The sequence below is a fragment of the Clavelina lepadiformis genome, chromosome 5, assembly GCF_947623445.1.
Source record: "Clavelina lepadiformis chromosome 5, kaClaLepa1.1, whole genome shotgun sequence".
Taxonomy (NCBI): Eukaryota; Metazoa; Chordata; class Ascidiacea; order Aplousobranchia; family Clavelinidae; genus Clavelina; species Clavelina lepadiformis.
Genome location: NC_135244.1, coordinates 7,876,478 through 7,898,869, shown reverse-complemented (window position 1 = coordinate 7,898,869; position 22,392 = coordinate 7,876,478). Strand labels below are relative to the sequence as shown.

Genomic DNA, 22,392 nt, shown 5'->3' with positions numbered 1-22,392 from the left:
AAGTACTTCTGAAGAAAAATGTTGACTTTGACTTTCATATATCACGGTGAAATAATTTATTTATAACAAATAAGAATAATACTGTCCTCTACTACACCAAATAGAACACAGGTTTTTTAGCAAGGCAATAAAATACAAAAAAACAAAAACTCTCAACAAATCGGCAGTGCGCCGCGTAGAATGAACAACAAAAAGAACAGCAAACTGAAAGTGTTTCACAAATTTCACATTGAACCAGGATTGTGAATTGTAAAACAATAAACGTGCGTAGATGTACGGATAAATAAATGGCGGCAAATAAGCTGCATAACTGGGCAAAATAGTATTTTATTTATGAGTAGCAAACAAAACTCAACGTACTACACCAAAGCAGCAGTGTATTATACAACCAAAACGAAAAGTGGCAAAACGTTACTTATACAGCTCTTCCCTTCAGTCTTTCGACAACTAGAACAGCGACGTGACCGGCGTTGCGCAGAAGATCAACTGCGCGCTTGTGTGTGATTCCAACAAAATCTGAACCGTTTACCTGCAGACAGATTGAACTTTATTAGAACTGATTGTTATTCGTCGCATAGTTTTTCCAACGTAAAATATGCAATTTTTCAAATGGAAGTATACATGTTTGAGTGGTGGAAAATTGTACAAACTCACCAATAATATTTTATCTCCCGGTTGCACACTCCCATCTGCAGCTCCTCCAGGAGCAACATAGGTAATAAAGACCCCGTCATCATCAGGTCGATAGGGATTTCCTCCAGCATCAATTCCTCCCATGATGTGGAAGCCGAAGGTTGGGTTTTTGCAGACAGTTACAGTGACAAGGTCCACACCAGGCTCCGTCTCTCTCCAATGCCGAGATAACTCACCATTGGGGCTGAAATTATCGAAGATATTTAAATAAATTTATAAGATTATTTAACCATTTAACACAAATAAATACAATCGATCACTTTCTGCATGCTTGTTACATGAGTCAGCATACTTTATTAATCGCTCACAAGTTACCATGTAATTACCTTTTCCTTTCCTATTAATGGTCAAAATTCATACGTAAAGGATTTTTATGAACAAGTAAGAAGAATACGACAAACTTTTATTTAAAGCACGAGGTGTACCTTGGGTCGTTTTCAGGAGAGTGGTCGTCATCAAATATCCGATTATATTGACCAGCTCTGTGACGCGAGTGCTCCGACGAATGTTTGTATATCTGCTCTTGTGGTCGGGCTTTTCCTCCTCTGTCCAGCCGATGATGATGGCGATGATGATCAATTAAGGTCTGATGCTGTGACTGATATACATTGTGATCATCGTAAAGAGCTTGAGGCTTTGTATGATAACCGTGGGTCGGAGGTGGTTGCTGACGTGGATGATTTTGATGTTGGTGATATGGTCGGAACGCAGATGCAACACTAAAAAGAATATGGGAATAGATAAATGCTAAAAGCTTGGTCTCAAAAAAAGAAAAGAAACAAAGAATCATCAGACAAAAGCCACATCCCATCTACCATCTTATATTTACCTCTCATCCTCCCTCTCTCCGTACGTTCTTTGAAGAGAGGATGATAAAGGAGCAACAGCTTCACCGTAGTTGTCATTAAAACCAGCAGGAGGCGGAGGATACAACTGATGATCCTGATGACGATGATGATGAGGTGGTGGAGGTTTATAGTATCTATCATCATAATGGGAACGTTCGTTTTTGTCATGCTCCCTATGGTCGGTAGCTTTCTTGGATCGTCGACTCGTCTTCATAGGAGTAGGAATAACTCCGTATTTTCTATCCTGTGGAACTTGGGATAAGTACTGAGGATGATACCGTGGAATACCATAATCCTGTGGTTCGTAACCATGAGGAATACGCGTAAGCTGAGCATAGGTATTAGACTCGTGGTAGGCGGGCTGAGGTTGATGGTATCGATGTGTAGGCTGCTGGTAGGGATTATCAAGCGCTGAATCATGCGAGGAGGAACCACGCATGCCAAGGGTAACTGGTGGTTGGATATCGTAGGTATACTGTTTCTCGGTCCTGCGGAACGATAACAGTAAATTGAATGAAAGCCGTTTTACCTTATTTATACAGCTATACTATGTAACTTATGGTATTTTATCTTTTTAAACGTATCACCGATATAATTCGATGCATATATAGCATACTATACTCACGATGTATCACTACAGCAAAGTGTTTACCAAAGGAAGCATTGCATTAGCAACTTACTTGGAATTGAGAACAGATTCATGTGAACCCGTGGAACGTAACGGGAATGGTCCTTGCAGATCCTGCATTGAATTCTCAGCAAAAGCACTGGTTTGGTTTTCGGTTCGTTTGTTGCGAACTGACGACCGAAGCTGGTTCACATATTCCACGTTTACGTAATCGTGATAATCTTGTTTCTCGGCTGCAGTTGCTTGCCGAAGAATGTGATCCTCGTAACTGGGCGGGGCCGCAGTTGTTGAGAACAACGTACGAGATTTTTCCTACAGATGGAATGCAAATGTTGTTATTACACAAACAAGTTTCTACAAAAGACAATGCCTTGTTGTAATAATAAGTATTTACATATCTACAGTATTGCATGGATGACATTGTATTGACATTTCGAGCCTACAATGCTTGTTATTGCAATAAATCGATGTTTTAACCTGTTTGGGCTCCGTACGCTTTCCTAGGTCCCAGTCAGAGTTTCCATAAGGTGTTGGGTCGAAACTGGCAGGCATTGTACTTGGCATATCCATTGCACTCTTTGGTCTAATTGCCAGATCAACTCGTTTCGGCTCGGAACTAATCATCTCAGGCCCTGGAGTTCGGGTTCGCAAAAATCTACCGGACGAACGTCTGCCCGGCATTTTGGATTGACTGGGCGCACTGCGAACGAAATTATTGGGCTTTTGTTCGCCGGCTGCCACGCTATTTCGCTTTAGCGATGAACCTACTTCTAGAACCGTTGACGATCTTGTCATTGGCTGAGAACCTTCTCCTTCATTTCGTGCAAATGATCTGCGGGTTTGAGAATTTCGAGGGAGTCCAAGCTCTTGGTTTGAATACCGTTCATTAGTAAAGGGCGATTTTGCGCGTGCTCTTGGATCCTGATCGGAAGGTCTACGACCCACCGACTGAACGGCTGTTATCTCATCTTTTTCATGTTTTTTACGCTCGATATGACGTAGAAGTTGATGCTTCCAGTCTGCTGGCATCGGGGCCTTGTGATTATTTTGGTTAAGAGTTGCTGACTTTCTGGAAATGGGAGGCGGAAACTGTGAGTCATTTACAACTTCGGAATGGCTCTGATGACGCGGCCGCTGATCTTCCAACACGTACGGTTTAAATCCACGGTCTTCTTGTTGCCTTGGTGACGGCAAGGAGCCATCAAGCAATAGTTGTCCAAGTTGTTCCTCCAAACTCTTCTTTGCATCCGCTTCGTTATTGCCACCATTTTTCTCTTCCACATCATTTCCGCTCAAACTTCTCATGGAGCTTCTTTGGGTGGAACCCCTTCTGCCCAAAGGGCGGGCGGCAGGGGCTTGTGATTTACGCGGAGGAGGGTTTGTCGTCTGCTCATTGCTGTAACTTGAATTTGCGGGACCAAGTTTTTCTTTGAGCCTTGAATGCAACGAGTTCAATTTGGGCTTCCGGGAATCGGAATCTCGTCTTCCTTCAGGCCTAGACATCTCGGGAGACCAATTGCTATCTGCTGTCAGGTGTTCCAGCGGAGTCGAGTTTGCGTGCGGAGACAAGGCGCGAGGAACAGGAGAAGTGATACGAGGAATATGAGCTATATCGGAGGTTCCAAACCGGGACGATCTACAACTTGAAGACAATGGAGGATTGCGCTGTTGCATCATTTTTTCCTCCAATTTATCGCGGAAGTGCTTATGCTTAGTGGCGGCAAGAGCCTCTTCAAACTTTGACTTTCGTTGGTGACCTGATACTCGCCGCACTGGCTGAGCTTCTGGACTACCGTTCTGTGTTTGCCAATCAGAATTTTTAGGGGATTGTTTGGGCGCCGTCCTCACGCTACGGTTTATAGTGAAAACATCGGTCACATTATCAGCTTTTTCCACCGCTTCAGGCCTGGCTAACGGAGCCGTACTTGGTGTTTTCAGTGATTTGGTGTTTGGCAGTATGGTGACAACGGCTGTTGGTTTCGCCCGCGTCGGCGGTTTTGGTTTAGCATTGATAGCTGGCTTTGGTTGAAAGTCAACCGAAACATTTTTGAACTTTTTATCGGACATTCGGTTGTCACTTGAGATGGATTTTGGTGGCGGCACAGCGTAAGCACTGTCGGAAAACTTCTCAAATTTTTTGATATTGTCCGAAACTCGGTTGTTATTGCTGTTGTCTCTGAGCGACTTTTGTTTATCTTTCCCGATGCGCGAGTTATTGTAATCATGACTGTATGTGACCGTTGTTGAGTCTACTGGAACACTTGGAGCATAACGTGTTTGCGAAACCCTCATATCTTCCAGGTTTGGCTGAGATGAAGCCGACCTATGCAGAGTGCTATTGGCATGATGCAACGCCTTCGGCGAAGCGTAATGATTTTCATTAGATAGTGAAACTTTGTTAGGTTCCGTTGTATCATTAATGCGAACTAAACCAATCCAGCCTCTTTCGTCTTTTCGAAGTGCCGATGAACCCACATATCGATTTGAAGTAGGTTCAAAATTATTCTTCATCGAAGATGCGGTTGAATTGCTTTGTACTACGGGAGAAGGAATCACTATATCCAGATCATTGTTTTCTTCTTGCACATCCGGAATTGATTCCTGACTCTCAACATCGTTTCCTACACCAGAGTCGTGGTCAGTGGCTGGCAAACTTTCACCGGATGTAACGGAAGACGGTTTTCCTTCCATGACAAAACCAGAAGAAACCTGGTAATTTTCCTGCTCCTGTAAATCTTCCCTTTTGGATGCGACGGTTTTGCTGTCGGATTTGATTTCATTTTCGCGCAGCTCTGCCTTTGCTCTATTATGGCGTAAATTAAAGTTTGAACTTTCGACAATCCCATCAGGCTTAACTGCAGGATGAGCTGGATTTCGTAACCTAGGGTCTTTAGGCGCCAGTTCCGGGCGGACAGTTTTATGTGCCGACATATCCTCGTCATTGTCCATAAAGGGAATGTTCTGGAAAATGGGAACCCCGGGCTGTTTCGGTACAACCTGACCATGTTTGCTGTTCCCATTAACAGCATCGTTCGTACGAGACTTGTCAGCACTTGTGACTGACGATGCATGCAATAAGGTTCCTCTGTTATCTGTTATACACGGCACGCGCTGTTCTTTTTCGGTTGTTAGGTTATGTTTCTGCTTGGCCAGTTGTTCAAGACAGTCCAATAGATTACTTGTGTTGTTGATTGCGCTTGCTTTAGTTTCTTCTTGATTTAGATTGTCGAGTTCAGCAAAACCATTGGTTTGCTGCAACAGATTAGGGTCTGGAATTTCGACCACTTGCTTTATGGCTTGAGAATTTACCTCGGCGTCAGCTGAAAGTTCACTTCCAGTAATTCTTGTGGGTAACGGAAGACGAGATGCTGTATTTTTGAAGGGAGGAGCGACCTTTTCCTCTGTCTTTAGTATCTCCACCTCATCAGGATTCCACTCCACTGTCTGCTCCGTGAGTGCGGTTGGGAGGTTGGAATGAGATGACCACGTGCGTAATCCTGCAGAAAGAGGAATATCTTCATCTTCCGTTGGAGTTCCACCCTCTTGTTCTGAGTAGCCAGATTTGAATCCTGTAAGTTGAGGTATCTCTTTTGTAAGGGATCTGAGGTTTCCATACTGCTCCTTCAAATATCCATTCTGGAAGGTCTCTTCATCCGAATCTTCCAAGACCCGGTCGGTGTCTTGCTTGACTTTCAAGATATTGGCTGTTTTCATGGTCGGTTTTTCCTCCTTGAAGATTGGAGTATTGGAGTCACGACTACCGGAAAATACCGACAATCCAGTCGCTCTGCTCTCATTGGACACACTAATCGAATACTCGTCCACATTTTCATGTTTTCCGCAGGATACTAAAAAATAAAAATATTCATTAAACTTTCTTTATATGTTGTCAGTGTTCAGTGTCAATCTACAATTCCATTGCTTGTTCGTTATTAGAATTATATCCGAAAGAAAAACAGTAAAAACATTACTAACCTGAGTTGACCACTTCAGGTAATGACGACTTTTCATCACCCTGTTTTATTAAGGCATCGATAGTGCTGCAGAAAATTGAATGACAACATATTTATTACTGCTTATGATGGTAACATATAGACTTTTTTAATCTGGCAACACCTTTAAATTAACTCACCTGTCGGAAGTGTAATCTATCCTTTCATTTTCATCATCTTGATCGTAATCCACATCCATCTCGTTCTTCTCGTCTGTGCTGTACGTGATGGCGTCAAGGTTAAAAAAGACTTGAGTTTTTCCACGTTCACGGTTTGCGTAAGCTTCCAAATCGTCATCATCGGCTGCGTCATTTGCGTATTCGTCGTTGTTGCCAATGAGACTGAGAACTTTATTAGCACGGCTGAGATCTGCATATGAGCACAAACTCAGTTGGCAATTAAGTGTTTCACAATAAAGTTACTGCAAGGATTTTAATTCAAAAGATAATTTGCTTACAAGACACGGTGCCATACTACAGAGTTTTGCACTTATTTGACTCTGTAAAAGTTAAACTGAAGCAAAATCCAAGTGGATAAATGCTTTTTCTACAAGCTTACCGTTCTCAGATTGTGGAAAAAGTATGTTTGTAAGAATACGACGACTGTCTGCTTTGTCCAATTTGGCTTCTAGTGGAACATTCGGTTTTGACTGATTCGGACTAATCCACAGTGCCTCCAATCCAGACAATTTTATCATGCTGATCGGCAGATAGGGTAGGCTAAACGTAAAAATAACAACATTAATGCATACCCTTATTTTTGATTTTATTTAAAATACACCTTAATAAAAAAAAATACTAAAGTGCAAAATAAAAGGATAATACAAGTTCTGTTCATGCAGTAGACCATTTTCTGCAGCATTTTTCCATATTAGTAACTTTTCTGTTAAACTGATGTAATTCATACCACAAGCGATCAAACAATACCATTGCCAAAGGCAAAATATTTTAACTTACCAAATGTGAATAACGATATTTACCGATTTTGACAAACGTTGAAAACTCGAAGTTGAGAAAGGTCTCCGATTGTTTCAGGCAACCTGTCGACTATATTTCGACTTATTTGAAGGATGTTCATCGCTTTGCACAGGCCAATTTCACTCGGAATAGATGTAAGCTTATTGTCATCCAACAGAAGCGTGTGAAGTGACCTGCAAACGAGAAACGGATTAAGTGAGTTTGAAACTGAACCTACTTTGACATATTGAACTTTGACAACTTGAAAAATTTACGTCAAATTCCAAACAAAATCGATAAAAACATATAGCAGCAAAGATATGAGTCTAGATTACAGTGTAAACTTGAGATTATCATCAGACCAAGACGTAGGTTGTACCGCTCACAACTAACGATAAATTAATGTAAGCATGACATTATACACTAATACCAAACCTGACAAATGCTACGTTATATGCACACCTTAGGTTTCCTATGGAAGTAGGAAGACTTTCAAGCTTGTTATGTGAAACGTCAAACTCTTCTAAGCTGCGAAGTTTTCCAAAACTTTCTGGCATCGATGATACCTGGTTGAAATCCAAGTTAAACAGCGTCAGCTTGCTGAGAAAACCTGAAAGGAAAACGATTTCTTATGATGTGATGAAATTAACATGATAAAGAATTCAACTTGCCATGTAAACGCTTACCAAATTAATTGCAACGGTCACATAGTGGACAATAATCAACTTTGTAATATACTTTTAATTAGCAGATATGATTACAAATTTAACAATTACATAAAATTACAATTAGCTTTCTATATTTTTCCAAAGCTATCAGGACAAACCACAATAATAACATCTAAAACGTCTCACCAATAGTATCAGGAATAGCTAATAAGCTATTCTCGGACAACAGTAAGTCGGTGAGTTGTTCAAGCGAACCAATCTGGTTTGGAATTGCCTCAAGAAAATTTCGACTCAAGTCAAGGTACTTAAGTTGACTTAAGTCACCGATGTCTGGTGGTACCTTGCTCAATTCATTACAATCCAACCACAGTTCGGTCAAGTTGGTAAGTTTGAAAATCACTTCAGGCTGTAAAACAATGAATGTCGTCAATTAAATCATGATTTCATCGGCTTTAAAACGTTGTTCGTTTGAATAATTTTCGCAAATATAAGATTCCGTGTCAACATAAGTTTCCTATTGCCCCTTGGTAAAATTTAACCCAGATTCCTGTCATCTACAGAAAGATAACAGAGCATCTAACATTGTAGCGCATTTTCCTTTAAAATCACGTCAACATTGCTTAAACCGTGAAACTAAAGCATGTGCAGCAAATTCAATGGCATCAACTGATAAAACAGCTTTAAAATCTTTTTCAAAATTTGGGTCACGGGCAAAATGATCAAAAAGTAACAATGTAAAAATTTAAATCTCGCATAAACACTTGCTCAATCTAAATTCTACGGTCTGGCCTTACCCATTCTTGGAAGGCATTGCCGCCTAAATCCAGTCTTGTAAGCTGTGTTAAACGTCGCATAGATTTGGGTAAGATTTGAAGCTGATTGTCTCGCAGTTCCAACACGCAAAGTTGAGACATTCGACCGAAATTTGCCGGTAGAAAGTCGAAGAAACAATCATTCATATACAATTCGCGTAAACTCATTAGCTGAGTAAATCCTTCCGACAACCTTAAAATAGAAACAGATAAGTAAAGTAAAACAAATATCATGTAAAGTGCTTTTCCCTATAATTCCAATTTCCGGTAGATTACAAAGCAGCAAATAAACCACAAAAAAACACAGTGGACGGAACACAGTCCGTGATTTGATTTTTACCTTAAATGTTAATAGGTTTTTAAGGAAATGCAATACAAATACCAACTATGCAGTATTTCAATAGGTGCTAGTCAGCTAGTGGATCAACAGTTAATCCTAAGCTCTAAGTCAAGCACAAAACAAGGAGACTTCTAAGTCAAGTACAATATGAAAGTGCCTATCGACTTCCAATTGCTGAAAGTAAATTTAAAAACGATAGGGATGAAGAAGTGATTACCGTGCTGGTTATGGCAATTCTAGGCTAACAGACAAAATTTATTGCATGAAGATGTACTAACACAACGCTTACGCACGAGACGACAAAATTCAATGCATTGTGTTAATTGGCAAGTTTCGTAAAATAAAATGGCTTGTACAGTCGAGTGAAGACTACTATTTTATGAATAGTATTCAACCTATACGAACAAAATTTAGCATGCGCAACATTTTTGATACAATCTATACGACACACCCAACATACAGTATAGATCGATATAAATGAGGATAGTAGAAACGTGTCAAATATCAACGTCAACAGCACGGCGGCGTTAACATCAGCAACATAATTAGGTTAATGACCAGCCATGACCAAAACATACCTTTCGATAGGATTGACGCTGGCGTCCAAAACTTGAAGATTTTTGCAGCAGCGAATGCATTCTGGAAGGTCTTCCACAACTACAAAGAAATTTTATAAAATTAAAATCTAAAAACGTCTTCGAAGAGTACGTTCCATTAGGCTATTTACACATTTTTTCTTAATCTACCAGCATAATTTACGTTAATTTCCTTAAATTACAAAGGTTGAATTAGTATTTTTATTAACCAAAGGCTATCGAAGATCAAAGAACTGGCACAATTTCTTATAACGAAACCAGTCAGAGATAATTCTATCAAATCAAATGAGTCAGTGAATAAAATTTGGTAAAACACCTGGCGATGTTGCAAACTTATGAAAAGCCAGCGAAAACATTTACCCATAGCAAACATTATATAAAGCTCGTAATGCGAACGTGCTTGTCTTTACATAACAATCAACTCAACCGAAACTCTGACAGTCAGGGCTGCATTATGTCAGATGACACTATCTTACAACTTTGTAGCCGCTGAATCGCAGCTCGCAGCGAACCAGTCAACTGATGTCAAACATTCAATCGGTTAAAGCTAGGGATGTGCCACGAGGATGATTATTCGAGTTCGTGCAAACCCGAATATCATGAAGGTCGACACGAACGAATCCCGAATCTGTTGGTATTAGAACCAAACAATAAAATTTCATCCAAAAGTTTGTGTCTTGCTTGTAACATGATATAATCGATGAACAAATCGCTTTCTTTCGAAAAATAGTGTTTAAAAAGTCAGTAAATTTTTAAGTAATATTGTATTCGGGTTCGCCATTGTTGATATTCGTGTTCGCCCGAATCTTCCATAAAGGCGATATTCGGCGAATCTATTCGGGTTTGGGTTCGTATCGGCCCATCCCTAGTTAAAGCTTATTACAGGTATCTGAAGTGAATAGAGTGGACGGTAGAATACAGTGGACTGGGTTAGTTCATTTTTAATTACCTGGTCAAAGAAGATGTTGTTTTGACATTATAAATATCTATTTGCTACATTCCATTACGTATTCTAAATTCCATAACATTGAGGACAACGTACTCATACAGCGTGATTGCGACGAAGTGTGGCAATAAAAGCCGAAACATTCCAAAAAGTCGCTTTCATCTCAAAAGTAAACGCTTTGAGAAAACATTCGCCGCGAAAAGTAATTCAAAAGATATGTGTGTGTGCTGAGACCTATATTACTGTATTCAGCGACCAGATTATATCGTGAAACATATCGTTAATGACTGTTTGACGTATAAAGTACCTTTATAATTATAGCTGTAAGCCAATTACCGGGATGGTGACGAAACTATAGAACAGAAGTAGCATAAGTACGACGCAAACGCAGAAATATTATACGGTGTTATTACGAAATAAAAATATTTTATTGCCTAGGGGCCAAGCAGTGAAAGACTAGTAAAACCGATATAACGCAACATCGGAATGTTGCTTGAATGTACAAAAACTACTTATTTTCCATAAAAATAAACTTTCTTTTTATAGACACGATTTATGAAACACATTAAGGTTAAAATAACAAGCTGAACATAGCAAAATAGGAAATATGCTTCTCACCGTTTTTGCTGATGTCTAAATGGTTCAGGTTAACCAAGCTTGCCAGAGCCGGAGGGAGTGTGGTTACATCATTATCACTGACGGATAGAAACCGTAAGTTTTGACAATTGAACAACTCCTATAATAATACAGACGATGGTTATACAGTCATACTGAACGACTAGACAAAATAAACCGACTTATCCATAAATTTTAAAGAAAACTGCGTTACTTCATCGTTGCGTTAATACACCGTTGCAGTACAATCATTATCTTTGAATTGAAAATTAGGTGTAGGGATAGGGACAATGAATGTCTTTAACAAACGCCGACCACCAAACCCACCAAGCTGAATGAATAAATGTCTTTAATTTCAATCTGCATGTTACATTGACTAACCTTGGGTAGTTCAGTAATGGTATTAGATTCCAACAACAGTGTAACCAGTGTATCTGCGTGATCCCATATATCTGAAGGAACTTCTTTTAGATTACTGTTACAGTAATCAATCTCAGTTATGAGTTCCGGGCCTTCGCCATTTCCACAAAGACACTGGCCTAAATTGTTACAAATAGGTTAGGATACGTAGAATGATATTGAAAGTGTAACAAAGTTAGCTACTTGCAGAGTTGCAGTATAACTATATACAACGTGTTACGTGTACTGTACAAAATAAAGAATAACCGATTGGCAACCGACTCTCGATGGCAATGTTGTTTACTTTAACTAGCTGTTTATGATATGCATTTAAAACTAACTAACTATGTACAAATTCATCAAGCATTCTTAACTGTATTTTTAACTTATCAAGCTATGACTTCGTTTTAAACCAAAATTCATTTACAAAATGCCGCACTGGGGCGTTTTCAGTTTCGAAAAGGACAGTGACAGAGTTCTTTGCTCAATTTTGATTTGAACTCACATTTGAACAACTTTGAACAACTCACATTTGAAACCAGCACAAAAGAAAAACAAAATGAGTACAAACGAAAAATGTTTGATAAATTTTACTTGGGCCCATGCGGAGGTTCTTAGCTTTAGGGAAATGGGGCTTTTATAGTTTCTCATACAAAAATAAGTTTACATAGGCTGCTATGTAAGTTTCTCAACTATGCTACACCAATACTGTTGTATCAAGCTAACCAAACGAATTATTCCTATCATCACGGAACCGACTGATAACATAAACAGACTTAACAAACCACACTAGCCCACGTTAGATTACACGTTGTAAAACGAGGCAAACATATATGAACCAACCATACAAAGGTATAAAGCACACGATTGTAAACATTGTTTCGGTTGAAATACATAGCTTACTTGTTTCAAAGTGCTGTAACCGCATAAACCGAAGTATTTAGGTGCTGAAATATTTATGACGTTTGCAATATTCATGAAAGTTAGAAACAGACAGATAAAAATGTTAGTTGGTTGACGAGCAAAATAATAAATGGTTGTACAATACAAGCGACCAAAGTCAAACAGCATTGCTTGGGTGGTTGTACAATACAACACATATATTTCACTTATATAAAACAAAATTTGATAAAATCGAAAAAAACTTACCGAAAATATCTTTTGCTTTGATCATAGCCGCATGTGATTCGTCGTTGTTAGAATCGCATATAACGCCTGAGCAAAATTCGCATGTCCTAATCCCGTTGTGACCTTGTTCAGTTGCAATTACAGCAGGCGATAGTCCGTCTTCGGGGTTCTTGCCGTCGTTTGCAAGCGCGGCTTGTTGACTGCTTTTGTTACTCCCTGTTCTATTATTATTGTTATTATTGAAGTTTCTCTGGAGAAAATCGTCGACCTTGGCGGACGGTGACGTTTCGTTGTTAGGCGGCTTAATTCTATCGACCTTGTTCAAGGACAAGCTGGAACCGTCTTCGGACCTCTGAATACTAGCAAGGCGACCAGGAAATATCAACGGAAAAAGATCTTTTTCAATGTCCCCGGTCGAAGCTTCCGTAGGGTGAGTTTGAAAGGATGGATTTTTGAGCGAATGTCGCGCAGTTGCCGCAGTGATTTTGTTGTATAAATTCTCGACCACGTCACTACCAATAGTGCTTCCGTCTTCGCTGCCAACGGTTGATATGAAGCTGCTGCTCACACTACTTGTACTTCGGAGCGTGTTCTGGTCGTCTTCTTTCTCTTTACGCCTACTTCGGCCGTCTGCAGCAGCTGCCGACTTTACAAAGTCAAGACTAACGTAATGAGGTTTAAACCCGGTATCTGTTGGCAGACCAGAGTCAGCAACGTCCTTGGCTAAGCCCTCATGATTGAGCGTGGATGAAGACTCGAAAGACAGCAACCTTGGAGGCAAGTGTGAGCAAGCGACGGCTTCCGAAGGAAGCTCCTGTTTGCTGGGACTGGATGACAACTGATTAGAAGACTCTAAGATCGCCTTTTCGACGTAATCGCTGATGTTAGAGCAGTTCGGAGGGGTCTCGTTGTTCCGTAGATCGGTTGCTGACGAACTGGAAAAGTTGGTTTTGGTCGTTGCTTTGGTTTGGTCAAACGACGCACTGCCTAAGGAATCCAAACTGCGAGCGTGTCGACCACGCTTTGAGGTCTCGCTTAAAGAAAGACCGCTGTTCAAAGACAAATTTTGGTTAGATAATCCACTCTGAGCCGGATGTGTAATTTCAGCGTCTCTGACAGCTAAATCTCTTTGAGCTTCGTTTGCAGATGCGCTGTCGTTTCCAACAGATCCGGTTGAAGAACTGAAGCTGCGACTACTGGGACTGTACCCAGTCGTACTACTGCTGGTGAAACTTCCACTACTTGTGCTTGGTGAAAGAAAGAACTGCGCCTGAGCTGAAATGTTCCCAGTTCTGCTGTTTTCTCCGGGTACAGTTGGAGCTTTTCTCTTTTGCTGTTTGGTGCCGTTGGACGTTGGCTTAGAATTTCCACCTCCCGTTTTGATATCTGCCTCGTGGTTAACTGAAATATGTAACTGTTTTAATGAGTTGTTATTGGGACGAATTCTTTATCTGATTTATATTCAAAACAACATTCTTAATTTTGTGCATATACCGACTAATGCGCTTACAGGGCGAAACAGCAAGCTAAACTAAAATCGATCTAATTAAGTTCACCGAAATACTTTTTTTTGTTCAATGCGACGTTTCTGTCGGATTACTAAACAGGATGAAGTATTGATTGCCTTCCTACGAACTTGGACACGCTCGAAGCGGAAAAAATCTGATTTTCTGCTTTGCCATTCATTGATTTTCTTTCATTTTTAAACCAAGCCGACCCCAAGTCACACTGACTACCATTGGTTTTAAATTACGCAAGAAGCAACAAGATTTTTGCGTAATAAAAATTGCTTCAGTTTATTTATAGTTGATCTAATGTAGTTACACAAATGTTAATTTAAGTGAAATTACAAAAAAAGTTCGCGTAAGAATGTTTAAAATACCTTTGAAAACCTCGTTTTTTAAATAAAAAGCCTTTATAGGAAACTGTAGAGGCCTTTTTTCCGGAATGGCAATGCTAAGATATGTTTATATGAGCCAACTTAATTAACTTTTCTTGCTTGCTACATCAGTACGTCATGCACAATGGGCTGTTTTACGTTTTGGTGCTGGTTTTAAGCGTGACATGCTATAAATTGTTTGACTGTAATCGCGTTTGTTTTCTTGACTGAAAAAGGCTGATTCAGCATTCGCGAGGTGAAATTGGTTTGAAACAAAGCTTTTATCTCGATAAATTGAGAAAATTACACTATAAAATTTCTGTCTAAAATTAAAAAACCAAACGCGACGTGACCAGAAGCCCCAACCAAAACTTTCATATAAAGAACTGAGTACTAATAACCGAATTAACGGTCAAGGCAAATCCTTGCAAAAGTAAATAATTCATGTCTTGATCCTTTGAGAAATGTTACGCTTATAACTTTCATCAAAGACATCTTATAAGTGAATCCTTACCTATAGCAACAGCAAAACAGACAAAATGCGTAAGAAAGTACAAGTTTAAATTTCAGAAGTTCAGAAATCTCATCGCTTAATTTGAACTTCTTGTCTAAGGTCAGCAAAATATCACGTCGATCGCATTTTCATGTTTTATCATAAATAAAGGTCGCTATACGCGCCAACTAATGCCACTGTTTTACTGCTGCACCGTCGTATCTGACTGAGATTTCAAAGGGCACAAAAATGCAATAGCTCAGGAATAGTAACTCGCAAAGCATACAACATAAAAAGTTAATGACTGACTAATAGAAACCTAAAATGCAGCGTACTTAAATGCACTATGAGACACTGCCTCTACCACTTTATGTTGGTAAATAAACTATAACGCCAACGAAGCTCACTGCAACTTACACAGTTATACACCGACTTGCAAGGAAATCGAATTTCCCCTTGTGTCGCTGTATTACCGGATTTATTCAATTTTGTTGAGATGTCAAATGCCAGTGGAATACAATACGGCGGAATACGTGGAAAGACGGCGCAATAGAACTGACTGGGGTGAATTTGTTTTTAAGCCAGAAATATACTTCTAAAAATTTAATAACACCTGGTAAACAATAGGCTAAGTCGGCCAGATGTTAGTTCAGCGAAAATTATTTCAGGTTTTTAATTTGTTGTGGATATTTGTATATACAGCACATGTTGAACAGATCTCTTGCGATTTATATAACTGCTGGCGCCATTGATTTTACTACTATCTAGGACGCACGCGGCTCTTTTGAAGGTTTTCTGCGGCCCTAGTATTGGTATCTTTGTATAATAGGTAAAGCATGTAAGTATGAAATATGTATGTCTATATGCATATGGGTATAAAGTTGTGCCGTTGGTTATTATTTTATTCATGTACAAATTGCTTGAGCGTCATAACGTCGGTTATCGGGCGTGTTGTTAGTTCTGTGGTTGTGCGATTAGTAGTTTAAGTTATTCATGGTGGCATTGTGCGGCCCGAATTGACGTTATGACGTTTGATGTAATATTGACGTAACTTTTGGCCCACTAAGGTATTTCCGTTGGACATAGCCGACCTAGAACTAAATGATAAACAGACCCTGCATAGGACCCACAGGAATTTTATTTATTTGCATTTGAATATTTTATTGAGTTCAATAGTCTAGATTGCCCACTACGACGCAACTAAGCCAAATGATCGTATTTGACAGCTCTTCGTTTAAAATTCAATATAAACGGATCAATAACATTTCAAATAATTTCAGTATACGCAATAGCACAGACTCCAGTTTGCTTTAATGATCAGATATAACAATATATCTATGCCCGTTCTTATTGCAGGAAAGTTTTTGTTGAAACTTCAATCTTTTATAGTTAAAGTATCTTTCAGAAAGAAAGAAACTACCGCGTTCAACTTCAGTTTCATGAGCAAAGACCAAATTCGGCGTTTCCGGTTAAGAAGACAATAAAATTGGAGTGAGCTGCAACTTTTTGAAAAAAAAAACATATAACTTTATATTTGTCACATTTAAAACCAGCACAAGCTGACAGGCAACAAATTGTTCAAAAAATAAACCAGTAAAATTACTTTGGTTTTAGTTGGACCGGATTCTAGAGTTTTGTGGGTTTTAGAAAAGGCCTCTACAGGTGTCTTAAAAAGTTTAGGCAAAGTGTATAATGTACCACACATCTACATATCAACAGTGTCGTTAATGGGTCGAATCAAGTCTGTTAATGCTGGATTTAAACAAACTGTTATCTCATGTAAAAATTTATCTCAAGGAGAGCGCTGTCTGAGTTGGATTAGTAATTTGAATTGTGCAAATTTCCAGAAATTCGCGAAATCACGTGATTAAATAGAGGACATTAAATTGACATGATGTCACTGCATTTTTCAGTCACCAATGCAATCACGAAGGAATGTAGGAGCCACCCACACAGTTCGTTTGACGTATTCATACAACCGTTTATATAACGCTTATAACTCGATGTATAATATTATCCCCATGACACTATCCTGAAAACTAAGAATCCTTTAAACATTCAAAATTTATGGAATACTGATGGTGGCAAGAACAAAATAAGTAGGTATTTAATTATTCGGAATTTGGTCACTGGAAAAAGTGCACTTCAAATAGACGGGCGGATCCTTTTATATAAACACGTCAGAATGACAAAACATGGAAGGTATACTAGATTAACGTTTTACACGGAAATTAAACTTTTAAACTTGCAGGTGAATTAGTGTATACATGCATGATGTACTTTATGATATTGAACTCGGAACTCAAGCAATTAGAATATTATTTCATTTTATTAGAACATATAATTCCATGTCTTTCCATTACCCACAAATCACGCTACATCATTGATTCATTACATAGACATGTATTTAATGGTGCTATAATGATTTCAGCTGTTTTGGGAGCAAAAGCCATTAACTTCAATAAGAAGACATTCAAACTTAACAATAGACAGTACAAAGAAATACACGTGTTATACGAAGCGGGGTCAAGACACGAGGTAAGAGCATACTGTTACATTTTCCTCATATAATTCTTAAATGAGGTGTGAGGCTGGGAAAATTAAACAAAAGAATCCAAACTAACCGTTTGTTTTGCTGTCCAGTCTTAAAAGACGGCGTATATTCCAAGAACGGGGCATATTTATCTCGAAAGATTGCTATTCCAGTTAAAGATACGGCTTCAAAATACCAGTTGCGCTTTTCAGTACCATAATTATAAAAAGTTCATTGGCCTGTAGAAGGTCATAAATCCAAGCAATGAGTCCACTTTACATTTGTTTTATGAGCGCTCAGCAAACTACCAAAATAAACACTAACTCCGATGTAATTAAATACTATCTCCTGACCTGAGAACAATATCAATACTGTTTGGATATGGAATTTTTCATCCTTTCTGTGAGGTTCTTATAATTGAACACACACAAGAATAGAAACACACGAAGATCTGACCATTTGTGAAGATACTTGGTATTCTGAACTGAACAAGTTCTATGCGCACGTTACGCATAAATTAATACTTGATGGCTTTCACTGAAAAGCGATTTCTCACGCACAAGGAATAACGTTACTTCTTAACAAGAATTCCTACACTGACTGGACATAATAGCGGGCCAGGCCCGTATGCCGTTTTAAAGAGGCTTGTTGAGTGCGCGCTATGTCAACAAAAACTCAGGAATTCAGCAAAGTAAAGGGGGTGAAACGGACTGGCTGAATGCTTTATGTCTTAGTGTATATTGACTGTTTTCCTCTTAACATATCTTATTCAAACACGCACCTTCAAGAGAGAAAGAACACAAACTAGAGCGCATTTCGTGTTAAGGAAATTGAGGATTTGTTCTAATACAATACGGAAAAGAAATTTCTACACTTTCTTGTAAATATGCTTTCGCTATAAAGGTGGGCAATTTTGATGCGTCATACCGAAATTTAACAACACTATGTAACAGCAAATGTACGTCAAAGCAAAGTAATAATTTAAGAGATGACGAATATCAACAATTAATGTAACTTATTCTGCCATAATGCTCTGTTGAGGTATAGTGGATTTCTGGAAAATTTTGTACTGTTATACTAACCTCTTGCGCATATCATAAACGCAATATAAGTATACAGCGCCAAGTGTAATCATATAAATATAACTTCTCTAATTACAACCGACTACGCTGTATTAAGCTATTCCTCCTCCAAAAGCCAAAAGCCAAAAGCGATTTTCTCAAAATATAAACTGCAGTATCAAAGCTAGTCTTTCAACACAAATAAACGTCATACAAACGGGCTAGAGGCCGCGCAGCACATTTAAACGCCTTTCTGGCAGAGCCCTGGGGCATCTTTGTCGTTATTCTGTTTCACAAGAAAAGATTGCGATAAACACCCACTATAGTTCTTTCAGCTACTTCTGAAGAACCGGTACAAGCTATTTTCTGAAATTAGGTCGCCGGCTTGCACGCAAACTACATGTTACATGGCCGCAAAAGTATAAAATGCTGACCTATTGATATTTCTAACTTCGGCAAGCATGAGACATAAAAATTCAAGTTGTTAGCAAACGCACAAACTAACTATCTACATGACCATCCACTCAACACTTGACAAGCGATGGGAAAGTGTACTATTCTCAGAAATGGGAAAAACGCCGCGAATTGCACGCCCCAGTAATTCAAAAGATTTAAAAGCAGCTCACATAACCCTGACACTCTATCTGTCGAAAGTACGATTTCCTGGCCGGATTTTCAATTTTAGTTTCGTCTTTTGTAACAAGATTTATTCAGGTTACATGACAAAAAGGGCCGCAAAATTTATTGAACCGGATAATGTCAAAGTAGCTACAGTACCACTTAAATCAATTTTTAGACACAGCGTTTAAACTACAGTCCCAAAAAACATTTACTTCTAAAAATAGTCAATACAATATCAGTTAAGCGTATGCAGTAGCTGGCACTCTCAAGTGACTATGTGGTTGCTAGCAGTATATTCGCTAGTAGTGTTAGAGTAGTAGTTCCTCTTGAATTTCAAAGGTTAAAGTTTCACTGCTCACTGCATTGAAAAATTATGTCGCCCACAATAACCTCTGCCCATTTTCCAGTCCAGATTTTTTCCGCTTCGCTAACCGTAAACAATGCATGCCGTTGGAATGCGTCATTTTCGCACGGATCTACTGAAAATCACAACCATATCTCCCCGCAAAACCTCATACTTGTAACTTCCTGAAAGATTAAGAAATGTTTCGTTAAAGTATACAAAGATTTCTATACGTCTCGCCAATTCCGTAATTCACACGTGCAGGTGTTTGCGCAATACCCGCAGAGAGTTTCCTTTTAATATTAAATGGCCTTCGCAGGATGAAGCTATGTAGGGTGCAAATCACGTTAAACAAATGAAGTTCAAATTACATGCTCGGTGTGTGGCGCCGATTAACCGTATCTCCGATGGGAAATCGTTTTTCTTTATAGTATGACCGGTGTTTAACAAATGACAGAACACAGCTGGAGAAGCACTGCATAGGGTATCCACAAAAACAATGAAACATGGCAGTAAATATCATCACGGGAAGGCCACTTGGGACTCGGGCGAATGCTAAACGCTTAACACCTTTTTAATCAAGAACGGATTTATCGTTACCGGTATACAACTATGATATAGTTGCTAATTATTAGCATCTTAATGGATAGCATGCAAAGCCTTAAAATCTTAGTTTTTACACCAGAGCGCTTGACATGACCTGATAGCAGAGAGAGTGATAGGAGACTTTATGAAGCAGAAATCCTATGACTAAGATTGGTACGTCCCGTATTTCAACACATAGGGATTAAATTTCTCTATATGGTACGATTATTTTGCTTGCGTACAAACTACGAAAGTGCCGTTATAGGTTACCTAACACCGGTTTACTTGCGTCGTAGAATTATCTCATGCCTGGGTCATTTTCTAGGTTGCATTTCATCACCATGATGATTAAGATCAATACAGTATATATATTCATTCGCAATGGTGAAAGCAAAAACATCTTATACACTGATAACAACCAATATCGAATATTACAAACCACGATACGGTTTGCCCAAACCAGAGAGAACACCAAACGTTAACGAACATTACTCAAGTCAAGGTTCAAGCGATTGCTGTAAGTTATCGGACGGACCATTACCTCTCTAACGGAAAGCTAAGCAATGACGCGATTCAGCACTTGAAGAGGGAGAAAGTACAGTGAAATAAAGCAGTCATCCAAACGCGACATCTAAATGCAAACACTACACTTGACAATGCGACCAACCACCTTCTTTTGAGAAGCATCTCTCTACCAGTCTGTAAGTGTTGACGCAAAGTGGTCATGGTTAAAAAAGTTAAACTGGGATAGGAAAATAACACTGTGGTCGGCAATCCCTGACACCCTTAAGTGTACAGCGTACACAATGCACAGTCTGAAATGTAAAAGACTGTCTCATAATAAGACCCACTATTTGAGACCACTTAAGTCGAATGGCAAAGCTTAAAACGTGGAAATCGGATAATAAGTGGCGTTTAAATGCTCGTGTCTATTCTGTACGGGTATGAAGGATTTCAACTTTTCTGGGCCAATAACAACATATTTGAAATGGTAAGTAACGAAAGTGTGGTAACGCATTTCTCTTTGGAATTAATGGGAACAGATTGACCCATTCTACTGTACATCCTTGCAAGACATTTAAAATTTCACCGCAAAATAATCATTTCTTTCATATATTTCTCGAAACAAACTATGCCTATGAGTAAAAAAATGACGCCGAATCCCATAAAAAGGCAGCAACTGACATGACGAGTAAAGGGCAATAAAACGTCCATGGTTCTTACCTTTTGTCCAGTCGGCAGTCTTCGACAAAATCTCCATATCACTTCTTGTGTCTCACTTTCCCATTGACAAAGTAATCCAATATGACCACGTTACTTACGCAGGTATGAGATTTCAAATTAAATTTTCACTTGATATCTTGAAGACAGACGACCTAATATCCGATTATCAGCAAGACACCTTATTGTCTGTCGAAAGTTGTACAAGACAAATTAAACGATAGTTGTATCAAAATGGCCAGGAGTCGTTGGTTTTAAATTTTTTAACACTGCCAATTACGGCACGATAATACCAAACTATAACGGGTAGCCCTGCAAGCGAATAGCATTTATTCAAGTGGTAGCGTTGAGTTATGCATGTACGGAATGTAAAATGAAACCCTTTCGGTGTACAGCATTGCACAAATCTATGAAGCATAAAATGAACAGTTGAGTTAAACACGGCAAAATGAACGGGTTTGAAAATGGTAAGTTTAAAGCAGCTTAGCTGCTCGCTTGACTGAAATATTAGGCTCATATACCGAACATTCTACTACACCAAGTGGCTGTGTCGAACCGTAACATATTCGTCTAGTCATCCCTTCTGGTATATAGGTTAGTCATCTCATCACCAACCAAAGCTCTCATCGCAGCCGTATAACTTGTGCTTACTGTAAGCAGCAGCTTTTGTACTTGCCAAAAAGGATATCCTTTATAACTTTACAGTATATACATTATGCTGTATACATGACTACCGCACGAATATAACCTCCGGACTACACTGACACAGCGACAAAACTAAGTTCTTAACATTTACAGCATCATTTGTTTTTGTAGACCGTTGTATGGCAATACTGTATAAGTAAATCTCTCAAGTAAATCGTTTCAAGCCACATCCACAACATTACCTTACTTGTCTTTTCAAAAGAATAGTAGTTGAGTCTTTATTTGATAAATTACAATCGAATAATGAAACCTGAGAAGTTTCATTCATCTTCTAACGTTCACAAGTCGTACAAAGCGGTGAAGTTTTGTCTTGCACGAAACAAACTGTAG

At 39.0% G+C, this 22,392-nt stretch overlaps 1 protein-coding gene across 2 annotated transcripts; it reads right to left on the bottom strand.

Annotated features, from left to right (window-relative positions):
• Nucleotides 1-32: 32 nt before the first annotated feature.
• LOC143458992 (uncharacterized) lies at nucleotides 33-21,542 on the bottom strand. 2 transcript variants are annotated; one of them, XM_076955920.1, is made up of 18 exons: nucleotides 21,361-21,542; nucleotides 12,643-14,022; nucleotides 11,476-11,633; nucleotides 11,098-11,215; nucleotides 9,516-9,594; nucleotides 8,580-8,790; nucleotides 7,972-8,191; nucleotides 7,580-7,727; nucleotides 7,141-7,311; nucleotides 6,720-6,880; nucleotides 6,302-6,530; nucleotides 6,145-6,209; nucleotides 2,647-6,017; nucleotides 2,222-2,481; nucleotides 1,523-2,029; nucleotides 1,119-1,412; nucleotides 655-877; nucleotides 33-529 (listed from the first exon to the last, which is right to left on the bottom strand). In XM_076955920.1, exons 1-18 carry the CDS (start codon nucleotides 21,395-21,397, stop codon nucleotides 416-418), a joined length of 7,746 nt encoding a protein of 2,581 aa, XP_076812035.1. In that variant the 5' UTR covers nucleotides 21,398-21,542; the 3' UTR covers nucleotides 33-415. The 2 variants fall into 2 exon arrangements, with proteins under 2 accessions (XP_076812035.1, XP_076812034.1); XM_076955919.1 differs by lacking the exon at nucleotides 21,361-21,542 and adding an exon at nucleotides 17,618-17,883.
• Between the last annotated feature and the right edge of the window lie 850 nt (nucleotides 21,543-22,392).